Source organism: Tachyglossus aculeatus (assembly GCF_015852505.1).
Source record: "Tachyglossus aculeatus isolate mTacAcu1 chromosome 12 unlocalized genomic scaffold, mTacAcu1.pri SUPER_6_unloc_1, whole genome shotgun sequence".
NCBI classification, from domain to species: Eukaryota; Metazoa; Chordata; class Mammalia; order Monotremata; family Tachyglossidae; genus Tachyglossus; species Tachyglossus aculeatus.
Genome location: NW_024044828.1, coordinates 14,817,915 through 14,828,940, shown reverse-complemented (window position 1 = coordinate 14,828,940; position 11,026 = coordinate 14,817,915). Strand labels below are relative to the sequence as shown.

The window sequence follows — 11,026 nt, the reverse complement described above, 5'->3', positions numbered from 1 at the left end:
CTAGTTCCCATTTCTGACGACACATTAGACAAAACGGTTGTCTCTTTTCCCCAATCCTCTTCGACCCATCTGGCCCTGAGTCCCCAGCCTCTGGTGACCTGTCTGGAAAAGATGGACTCTGAGAGGTTCTGTCTCATTCCATTGCTCTTTTGTGCAGGCAAGGCATCTGGGACTCCTTGGCTGTGCCTCTTGCCCTCCTTCCACTCTCAAGGGGGACACACCTTAACCATCTCTGCTGACGTTTTAAGAATTCTAGAAAATGGAGAAAACCACAGGGCTGGACAAAACAAGTAGACCAAATTTCCCAATCGATTGTAAGTCCCTCAAGGACAACCATCTCTTCTGTGCTCTCCCAAGTGCTTAGTACAGGACTCTGCACACAGTAAGCCCTCAGTAAGCAGCACTGCGTGACTGATTGATTGATTACTGGCCAGCTCAGCAATAACTAGGCAAACGGTCTTGGGTGTGGAGGGAGTAGGGCAAGGGAAAATAAACGGTCTCCGACTAATTACTGGTTCTTGCCATAGTCGTTAGTGTGCTGTGGGTACTCTGGGCTGGGGGTTGGAGCTGAGGGAAATGAGAGAAAAGCATTTATAGAATTGAACCATCTTCAGTTTTCCTCGAGGAGAAAGGGGCAAGGTTTCCTTTTCACAGGGCTTGTTACACAAAAACAAATAGCGCATTTTGAGGGGAAAACATAAACCTCAAAGAGTTGCCACAGCACTACATACCTTTCACTGGCTGCTGGATTATTGCACCAGAGACACCCAAGAGCCTAGGTTTGCACTTGTGCTCTCTCTCTCTCTCTCTCTCTCCCCTTCTCCCCCCACATCCAAAGGTTTCTTCTTCAGTAACCGATTTCCTTCAACTCACTTCACTGCATGTTCCATTACAGACCCTTAAAGCCGAAAGGATTAGGGTGGGGACACTGGACTCACAATCTTGACGAATAAGCAGATTTGAACATTTCAAATCTCCACATCATGGGTTAACCTTATCCAAAGCCCATGGTTTCTGTTTTCAGGCCTATGTACAATTGGTAAAGAAATAGAAACTGTTGTTACAAAGTAAGTATGAAAAACCCTAGTGCTTCCAAAATATAGCTGTTTCATGGGAAACATTGCTTAGCGCAAATAGTTGGGCGAAAGAAAAAGCAAGAGGCTGTCCCCGCCTGCCGAGGTCCCTGCTTGCCTGCCAGGGACCTGGGAGGAGATGGGGAGATTCAGATAGGCCTTCATTAGAATGGCCCCATCTCTCTGCTCAGCCCAAGTATAATTCTACTCTCTCAGCCTCATAGTTCCATCTCATAATTAAAGCCTTTAGAGGAAAGGAGAAGCAGTGGGAGAGAATACTTTTCACTGCACCAAGACTACATAATAGAAGCTTTGTTATCTGGGCCCGTTATCATCTGCAAGCCTCCAGAAATGGGAAAGTCTGAAGCCCCTCCTCCACCCCAAACTATGGATTGCTCCCCTTCCCCACTCTAGACCCTCCTCTCCGGCTCTGCTAAGATAATGAGCAAGCGCTCTAACTCATACAGGTTATTTCCTAACCTGATAAGTCAAATGTCTTCTCCCACCCTCAAGGGCCACTGGGGGACCAGTCCAAAAGCCTCTGTGTGGTTCTCCCATGCCCCTTGCTGGGCAGCCCTCTCCCTGCCCCGTCTATCCGACACCTCCCACTCACCAGTCAGGCGAGATGACAAAGCTTTGACTGCACCAAGGCTAAAACTACCCCTCACCCCTGATTCTGGTTTGGGTTGAGAATACACGTAAATGACTATCTCAGCCCATGATCCCAGACATTTCTTGTTTTTTGTTCCATTGCTCACACTCCATGTGGGCCAGCAAAGTGGGGGACAGGGAGAAGAGTGGGGCAGTCCAGGGTAGGGGGGGGCCACATGGGAAGGGGATGGGGAGTCCTGAGTCCAGAGATGGGCAGAAGAGGAGGAGGGAACTGGGAGGAATTTGGAGCAACTCCACGAGCTTGTGGCCCAGGGCCCACAGGGCCCCAGGAGGTGTTGGGAATTTGAAGGTGAGAATGCCAAGGATGCCTCAGGCCAGCAGCAGCTTCCCACTGAGCTACAGTCTTGGGGCTGACCCACACATTCTAGAAGGTGGGATTCTGGCCCTAGCAGTGGCTCCAAATGGGGATGAATTCCACGCTGGGCTGAGTGCAGAACTGGTCAGCTGCGGCTCCAGGCGGGGAACTGGCAAAATCTTGACAATGGACCCCGCCAGTCCCCCCACCCCAATTCCCTGCACAGCCCACCCACATCGGCATCCCTGGCAACCTCGTACACTGCCAGGCTCTCCAGGGTAGGGGAGCGGAGGGAAGACACGAGCCGTGACGGCGAAGCAAACCAAAGGCCTCGCCCAAGGCCCAATGGTACCTGGCAACATCTCGGGTTTTCTCTGGCAACATGATGCAGAGACGGTTCCAGGAACAGGACAGTCAATAATCTCGTTGCTCCACAGGCCAGAAACAAAATGTCCAGCCGACAGGAGATAGGTTTGCCGGCAAGACCGGAGGGTGCAAAACTACTCCTGACCAAAATGTCCCCCACTGCAGCCGATGGCCAAGGGAGAATAGGGCAGGTCAGGGAAATGGAGGTGTCTGTCTTTTGACACCTCCCAAGCAGAGGTGTCGGCATCATGGACAGCGTCTGCCCACCAGTCCCTCGTTGGAGGTCCTGGAGACAGGAATGGTTTCCAGACTGGGTTGGTGGACGGAGACTGGGAAGTGAGACCAAGTCAGAAAGCTTGCTTATCCCAAGTTGCTGGGTAGGATTCACCTCCCACTGCCTTCAATCCACATGCCCTCTCCGCTTCGTAATTCCTCTCTGGACACCAGTATGCAGTTCCTGATGAGCGAAGAAGGGTGAATGGGTTGGACTGAAGAGCAGGACATTGGCAGAATGTGCTGCTGGGCCGCTGGTAGCCCCTCCTCCCTCCAGATCCTGAAGACTCAAGACCCGCTTGGTTCACAGAGACCCCTCTGCAGGCCCAGTCAGGACTCAGCACAGGGAAGGTCCCGGTTTTCTTGAAACGGGGACGATCGTGGCTCAGTTGCGTCCTGGATTGGGATGGTCATGGCTCAGTTGTGTCCTGGACTGAGTGTTTAAGGCTAAAAGGCGAGAGAAAATCAGATGGCCACAAAACTCTAGTTTGCAGAAGGGGAAATGCTGCTGCAACTTAACCATAAGTCATGGCCTACGATTCTCACAGTACAATAGGCCCCTCTGGCAGTGTTCCAGTTAATGACCCATCAGGGACCCCATTATAAAATCCATGCACTGGAGGTTAGAACTTTACTTTTTGTTTTCTGTCCAAAGCAAAAGGACTCAACTCCACGAGAAATGGTGATCTCTCTTTTCTCATTTTAGCTTCAAATGCTTTATTATTTTATCTCTGGTCTCTCTTTTAAACAGGTAAAAAAGCTTTCACATTGTCCCTAAAGGAACTGAGCCAAAATGATGGCTTCAAGAGAATTACAGCAGTTTTTTTTTTTTTTTTCTGGGGAAAGATACCTAGTGATCAAGGTAGATCCTTTCAAAAAGCACCAGTTTGAGGGGGCGAAACAATGGCTTTTGAGCCTAACCTCTGAATGACTCGAATCCTTGGGGAACTTGGGGTGCTCTTCAGATCCGCAAAGGACTAAAACGATTCCTTGGAAAGCACCATGAAGGTCCAAAACAACTACTGATGCAGAGGAAACATCCCCGAGCCGCTTCCAAACTTGGGCAAAGGGTAAAGAGACTCACCAAAGTTTAAGCAGTCAAGGAAAGCTGGGGCCCCAAGCCAGGGAGAGGAGATATTTTTTTTTTATGATAATAGGCAGTCAAAGGTCCAAAAAAGGAAGTGAGACTTTTAGTGGTGCCAAGGAAAAAAATCTGTCTTCACTGGATATCAAGGCAGAGTAGGTAGAGATGACAGTGAATGTGAAAAAGGACTTGCTTAAATCCTGTATCGAGAAGAATTGCAGGGAGGCTCAAGCTGGGGAAGCTACCCTTTTCATAGCAAGATGGAGGGTGGAGCGGGGACTGCTTTGATGTGCCTGATTCTATGGGCCCTCCTGCCTCGGCCCCATCCCCAGTCTCCTGACCCGAGCAGCTTCCGAGAGAGTGGGGGTCGAGCCAGGAGGGTGACCACAGACATTTAATGAGCCCTGGCTAACCAGGCCACAGGCCTCCAGGTGTGTGAGTCATCTGGGACCCCCCCGCCCCAGCCCAACTGAGCTTGACTCCTGCTCCTTGACTCCTGAGCCTTGACTCCTGCTTCTGCCCCAGTGGATGTGGATTTTGAGAAGCCTACACATCTAGTCGTGTGCCTTCACCTCCTGGGCTCCTTGCAGTCAGACTGTGAATGAACCTGCCCCTGAGCTGACCTGGTTCTGGGGAAATTGCGGGGCTGGGGGGGCGAAGGGAGAGTCTAACACCACATTTGGCTCCGCCGCCGCTGCTTCATGTATGTCTCTTTTCTTCTCAAATGTTTCTCCTGAGCGACAGATTCCGGCCCAGAACGGAGCTTTAGTTACGTTTCAGCTTCGCTTTCGATCACGTCGTGTTACTAGGGCCCGCAAGGCTCTCATTGGTACAAGGCAGAAAGAGATTGACCACCAAGAAGGGTAAAGGGCGAGGGAGCCAAAGGTCACTCTACACCACCCCAGACACACATTTCAATATGAAAGAAGTGTGTAAGGAATGTGTTCGAAGATCACTGTGTTCAGCAGAGCCCATTATCCTGTTGTGATGAAGGACGAACCAGTTTGATCCCGAACATTTTCCTTGTGGGAATGTGTCTGGCTGGTTGGGGAATCTCAACGGGAGGGTAGCCAGGGCAGAAACCGGAGCGTCTGTCAGGCTGTGGCGGGCCACCGTGTAGAACACTCAGTTTTGCTCTTGAGAAGCGGCTGTGGCAGCAATTGGATGTGCTTTATAAACATGGAAATGTTGAGCAGGCCTGGTGGGAGAGGGCGGATGCATGGGGCGCATCCTTTACAGAGGTGTCTTGGGGCTGCACATTTCAACTGCCTGCTTGGAAAGCATGTGGCCTTCAGGTGAATGCCCTCCCTCTTCCTTCCCCTCACCAGCCAGGCCGAGGAGCCTGAAGGGTCAGTTGGCGTACTGTGCATAGAAAGCCACTTTGACTCTCTCGATCTGGTGGCACAGCTTGATAGCGGGTCCCAACTTCAGTTCCATGCACTCTTGCACCGTCGGCAGGGTGAGCAGCAGCAGCGCTTGGCCGTCAATGTCCTGGTGAGAGAAGAACCAGGTTAGCGAGGGATAATGGAGCAGGTTATCGGAGCGGGAGAGGGAGATTACTTGGAATTGGGCCCATCTCTGGGGCAACTTGGTACTCCCTCCCCTGGTGAGCTAGTCCTCAACAGGGCCATCTGGAAGAGCCAGCTGGGGAGTAGAATTCAAGGGCAATGGTGAGGGGAGCCCATGAGAAAATCTGGTTTGCCTGCAGGAGCTTTCTTTTGATTTAAGCTAAAAGATGGTAGAAAGAGAAAAAGAGATGAGCTACATCCTGACTTGCACTAATACTACTTCCTGTTCTAAGCTGGTTGTTTTTCCTGTTCCCCCATTGGTGAATCATTTTGGTCTGTCTTTCTCCCCCATCAGTGAACTCCTTGAATGCAGGGAACTTGGGCAACCACTTAGGATAGTGCTTCCCAGTCAGTAGGTGTTCAACTAAGTACGCTGGTTCCCTGTTGGCTCCTGTTAAAATGGGATTTTTGACTTCAGTGTGTCTTTAGGCCACAATCTCAGGACTCAGACCCTAAATAAACAGTTCTCTGAGATGCTTTCTCTACACTTTCCAGCTTCTACAAGAGACTATGGGACCAGAGAATCAGGATATAGGAGTGTCAGAGTATTGGCTTCTGGCTTTCTAATAGAGAGTTATCATGTCACCCAGGTAGAGCCTGCTAGAGAAAGGTCCGTCTACCAAGCAAGCTACACAGCACCACCAACTATCTGGGTATTTAAGGCAGAAAGGAAAAAAATAGGACTTTTCCCTGAATTATAAAGGGAATTAAGGAGACTGGGAGTCAGGAGGATGGGGGTTCTAATCCCGGTCTGCTACTTGTCCGCTGTGTGATCTGGGCAAGGCACTTAACTTCTCGGTGCTTCAGTTACCTCATCTGTAAAATGGGGACTAAGATTGTGAGCCCCTTGTGGGACATGGATTGTGTCTAACCTGATCATCTTGTATCTACCCCAGTACTTAGTACAGTGCCTGGCACACAGTAAGTACTTAAGAGTCTCTAGACTGTGAGCTTGTTGAGGGCATGGAATGGATCTATTTGTTGTATTGTACTCTCCCAAGCGCTCAGTACAGTGCTTTGTAGTTTGCACACAGTAAGTGCTCAATAAATACTATTGAATGAATTCCATCAAAAAAGTTAATGCTCTACACACAGTAAACACTCAGTAAATACCATCGATTGATAGATGGTATTTATTGAGCACTTACTGAGTGCAAGGCATTTTTCTAAATTCTTTGAAGAGTACAATACAACAGTCTAGGAAAATGTATTTGCCTTCAATTACCTGTAAAGTTGTTTCAACTGGTTCATTCACTTTAGCTGTTAGAAAAACTGGCCCATGCATCTCTCATTGCTGGAGGGAGCCTTTTGGGCATCTGAAGGAACTTCAGGACCTGTGCGGCCTACTTTGGCCACCCTTCTGGATGGGCCATGAATTGTGGCCCCCAGTGGGCCCAGAGGCAAGACCTATGCGTGGGAAAGGAGGCCCTGAAAGCAAATATGAGGAGATCGGGGCAGTTGTCTGCAGCAAAGACTGGCAGCGCTGACGTAGCCAAGTGGGAATGAACCTGCTTCAGGATATAAGTCCCTTGTAAGCAGGGATCATTTCTTTTCTTTATTCTGTTGTTCTCAAGCATCTCAGTGCTCTACACCAAGTGGATGCTCAATTATTATTATTACTACATTTAAACCTACTCTAGGAAAGTCCCCAGATAGCCATGCTTCTGTCCAGGAACCCCATATTTCTGTACATGTTACATGCACTGGATTTCTGCCCCTGCCATTTTCCTAAGCAGTTGTCTCCATTTTCAGGATGAAACGGTGTCAGACACCAGTGATCTAACAAGCTACAATTTTTTCAACCGGTTCATTGTTCTTTCTGGGTAATTATGACGGTCTCTCAGTCAGTAATCCCTGCCGGAGTGGACTCAGAGACTTTTTATTTCCCTGCCCTTTGACTTTGGCCCCGCTGCGGCCTCCACCGGGTGCCTTGGGGTTCACATAAAAGCCAAACCAGCACCGCCAGTCAGCCAACTCCGGGCCCCTGCTCGTGGGCAGAGACGTTTTTGGCTTGGTGATAACTAATTAGTACACGAGAGTAATTAAAAGCCTGATTGAGCAGAAAAGGGCTCAAGTGTCCGATCACTTCAAAAGGCTCAGCAGGACATAGTCTCCTACTGGAATGGGTAAAAATGTTAGATTCTAAATATGAAAAAAAATATCATCCATTACACCTGGCATGTTTTCTTTTCCAAGGGAGAATTCAAAGTCAGGTCCGGGTTCAACTTTTCCTGGTTGCTGGGGAGGGGAAGAATCAGGAGAGTGGAATCTGAGTGCTACTGGCCAGTAAACAATCCCTGGTCAGAGACCCTCCCACCCAGACACCCTGCTAGGGTCAGCCTCCAGAACTACCTGGGGTTGGGGTAAGGGGAGCCGGTGGAAAGACGGCCACCAGAGTCCCATACCTGTTCTTGAAATATTTTGGCCAGCGGAGCGCAGTCTGTCAGTTTAATAAACCTCACCACATCCATCACTGTCCACTCGAGCGGGTTACTCTCCAGGACTAGCTTCTCCTCTTCCTCTTGCTTAACTTCCTGCAAAAGTCCAAATAAGCAGGTGAAGGTGCAGTTCTCTGGCCGGGTAGGTCTCACACTGCAGGAATCTCTTCACTCCTCCTCTCTGAGCCAGACTCTCTGGAGAGGTCAGCAATTCCCCGGGGAGTGGCGGGGGGGTGGGTGTTGGAGGGGAGTTTGAGCGAGCTCTTTCAGACCACTCGGGGGCCCTCCAAGAATGTGGTCAATGGGGCCCAGCTAGGGACTGCCAGTACCTGGGGCCAAGCCGCCCCTTTCTGATGGCTGAAACCAGAGGCCAGTGACATCATCCTCATGGCTTTGCTTTTCTGGAGCATCTTTCAAACATCCTCCTCAGGCCCTGAGGGGCCAATGGCCCCCCTGCCCGCACGGAACTGGAGGTTTCCAGCAATGGCTGCGGTCAGCCTCTTCATTACGGTGGCTATCGACGGCATTCAGGATCCTGGACTCTCCCCGCCACTGCCACCCACCGACCCTCTCTTCCTCCCCTTAGTGCTCTGTAGAGCTTAATGCTGGACGAATGACCACCCCCCTCCTAATTCCCCTGGGCTCTAATTGGCCGAATGGATCCATTTTTACTGCTTCAGGCATTATTTTGTGTGCTCATTGGTCCAATTCGTATAAGTCCACCATGACTTTACTCAGACATACCTGCTGAACCAAATAAAATCAACACCCCGCTCCTGCCCCTTGCAGTTCATGGCCCAGACCCAAACCCAAAGGGCTTGGGGCTACCGCACCTCCGTCCCCTCCTGCTTGGCCTGGGGGCCTGCGTCTCCCTCGGCATAGGAGAAGGCTGGAGTCCGCCGACTCCTCCTCGCTCTCTCCACCGGCGGGGGGCGGTCAGATTCCGTGCTGCTTCTCAGGGTGACCGCTCTCCGGGGTCGGGCCGAGGGGACCTCGGCAGACGATGTGTCCGTCTGATCGTCCCGGAGTTCTGAGCTGGTCTCCTCACTTCCCGTATCTTCTTCCATAGCATCTGGGTCCTCTTCTTCACTCTCCTGTCAGGAAGAGGGCACATGTGAACATGGCAAAGAGGTGGGCCCAACACAGGGGAGGATGGGAAGGGATGCCTTCTGCTCGGTTTCTGCCTCTCTTGAGCTCCCCACGCCACTGTGCCACTGGGTGCCTGGGCTCTCCTTGGCAGACTCTGGGCCCCTGTGGCCTGCTGAACAGCAGGCAGGTGCTCTGCACGGTGCCACACTCGGCATTCATTTGCTATCATCCCTTCTCCAAAGCATTTCTGAGAGCTTTCCAAAGAACAAGGGGAGCCAGCTCCACCTTCCAAACCTTCAGGTGACCGAGAACGGTGCTAGGGTCTCCCAAGGCCAGTGGGCTGGCAGACTTGCCTTTACTCTGTGCCCTATGAGTCTTCAACACCAGCCCCAGACCAAACCAAGGACCATTCACACTCTGCTTCAAATGAGAGAACAGCCTGGGTGCTGTCCTAGGCTCCTGCTTCTAGCTGCCCCTCGGGGCAGCATCATCTATATGCCGTCAGCCTTTCTGTGTGGACTTGGTGGTCAGAATAGCCGGCCAGGTCAGAGTCAAGTTGGGGGTGTCAGGAAAAGGTGCTTTTAGTGTGGGAGGGGTGTGGGGGGGGTGTACCTCTGCAGATGCTGCAGTAAAATCTACTGTAGACGATCGCCTTTTCTTCTGCACAAAAATGGATTTACGCCGTTTTCTGCGCCTGGCTGGCTTGGTATGTCCACTTTCCAAACTGTTTTCCCCAATTGGGGGCTTAATGATCTTCTTTCTCTTTCCATAATAATAGGCTGCAGGAGAAATGTACCCAAGATGAAACATAGCTCAAAAAAGGGCCGCTTTTATCTTTCAACATCTATCACTGATTCTCTTCTCGTCAAGGGAATCAGAAATCTGAGGGGACTTGCGTGTATCAGGAAAACAGGGCTCTATCCATTTCAAAGGGGAGGCAGTCTTTCTTCCCGGGATTCCCGATCTGACGGGGGGAAGGGCAATGGGGCCAAATCGCGCTCAGCATTTATAGGGTTCCTTGGCCGTTAAAATACCCTGGCGACAATGACTGTCCACCTCGGGTAACTAGGGGCGTGGAGTTTGGTCCTGAGCTTCCCAGCTTCCTTCAGACCAAAACAAGAAGGACCCGCTGGCCCCTTGGCCTGCTGGACTTTTCCTTCCCCCTCTGCCTTACAAGGCATCTCAATCTTTGGTCCCCGGGCTTAAGAAGGTGATGATTCCAATACCAGCATCCACAGGCCAGTGGGAAATGGGCACATCTGAATAGCTCTGCCGAATGAGTCATTCATTTCATGAAGAAAATTCATAATCTTTCAGGCAATTGAAATGGCAATGGAGAGCCAAGTGCCCCCGTTATGATCGTGATCAAGAGAGCTCATTAATTAATCAGAGACTCAGCTGTCTCACCATGGGGCTCTCCTTTTCAAAAGGGCAGCAACAAGCGGGAAGGCAGCTCTCTGGGAGTGAGAATAGCCACAACTGGAAGAAATCTCCACCCACAAAGTTCGTTAGCCAAAAATCCTCCTCCCTAAACCTCGGATGCATTGAAATCTGAGCTGACCTGAGGTCATCACCATCTGGAAAGTGGGTCCATGCCGATGACCTCCAACATGTATCTGTTCTTAGCCCTCCAACCATCCATCCTGAGCCCACCCAAGGACTTAGAAAAGAATATCGTGGCCAATGGGATTTGGGACTAGCTGCATTCTCCGATGCGTTTCTTGAAAGCCGTGGAATATACCCAAGAATCTTTAAGTGGTTTCTCTTCTTTGCTATTATTTACTATTTGAAAATACTTTCTGTTTCCCCTGTTGGACTATACGCTTCTTGTGGGCAGGGGACGGGTGTCCTGCTTCCAGTGTACTCTTCCGAGAGCTTAGTTCAGTCCTGTGCATTGCACAGGCATTCAACGAATACCCCTGACTGGCGGATAGAGGGAGAGATCAAGTGAACTCGCTGCTCACTGGTACAAGTGAGCATGCAATGTGAGCCCCACATGGGACAACCTGGTCACCTTGTATCCCCCCAGCGCTTGGAACAGTGCCTTGCACATAGTAAGTGCTTAACAAATGCCATCATTATTATTCAGGGAAGCATGGTAGCCGAAATGGGCATCACAAGTCACATATGGGTTCCTGGACCTTTGTCTTGATGACATGAAATGAGGC

The 11,026-nt window shown here is 50.7% G+C and overlaps 1 protein-coding gene across 1 annotated transcript in view; it reads right to left on the bottom strand.

Moving 5' to 3' along the window:
* Nucleotides 1-798: 798 nt before the first annotated feature.
* SFMBT2 (Scm like with four mbt domains 2) overlaps nt 799-11,026 on the bottom strand; it is a 129,609-nt gene continuing 119,381 nt past the window's right edge. The window contains exons 17-20 of the mRNA XM_038741150.1: nt 9,471-9,637; nt 8,603-8,863; nt 7,737-7,865; nt 799-5,254 (exon numbers count right to left, since the gene is read on the bottom strand). Of these exons, the coding sequence (XP_038597078.1) occupies nt 5,114-5,254; nt 7,737-7,865; nt 8,603-8,863; nt 9,471-9,637 (698 nt within the window). The 3' untranslated portion in view covers nt 799-5,113. The remainder of the gene's footprint in view (nt 5,255-7,736; nt 7,866-8,602; nt 8,864-9,470; nt 9,638-11,026) is intronic.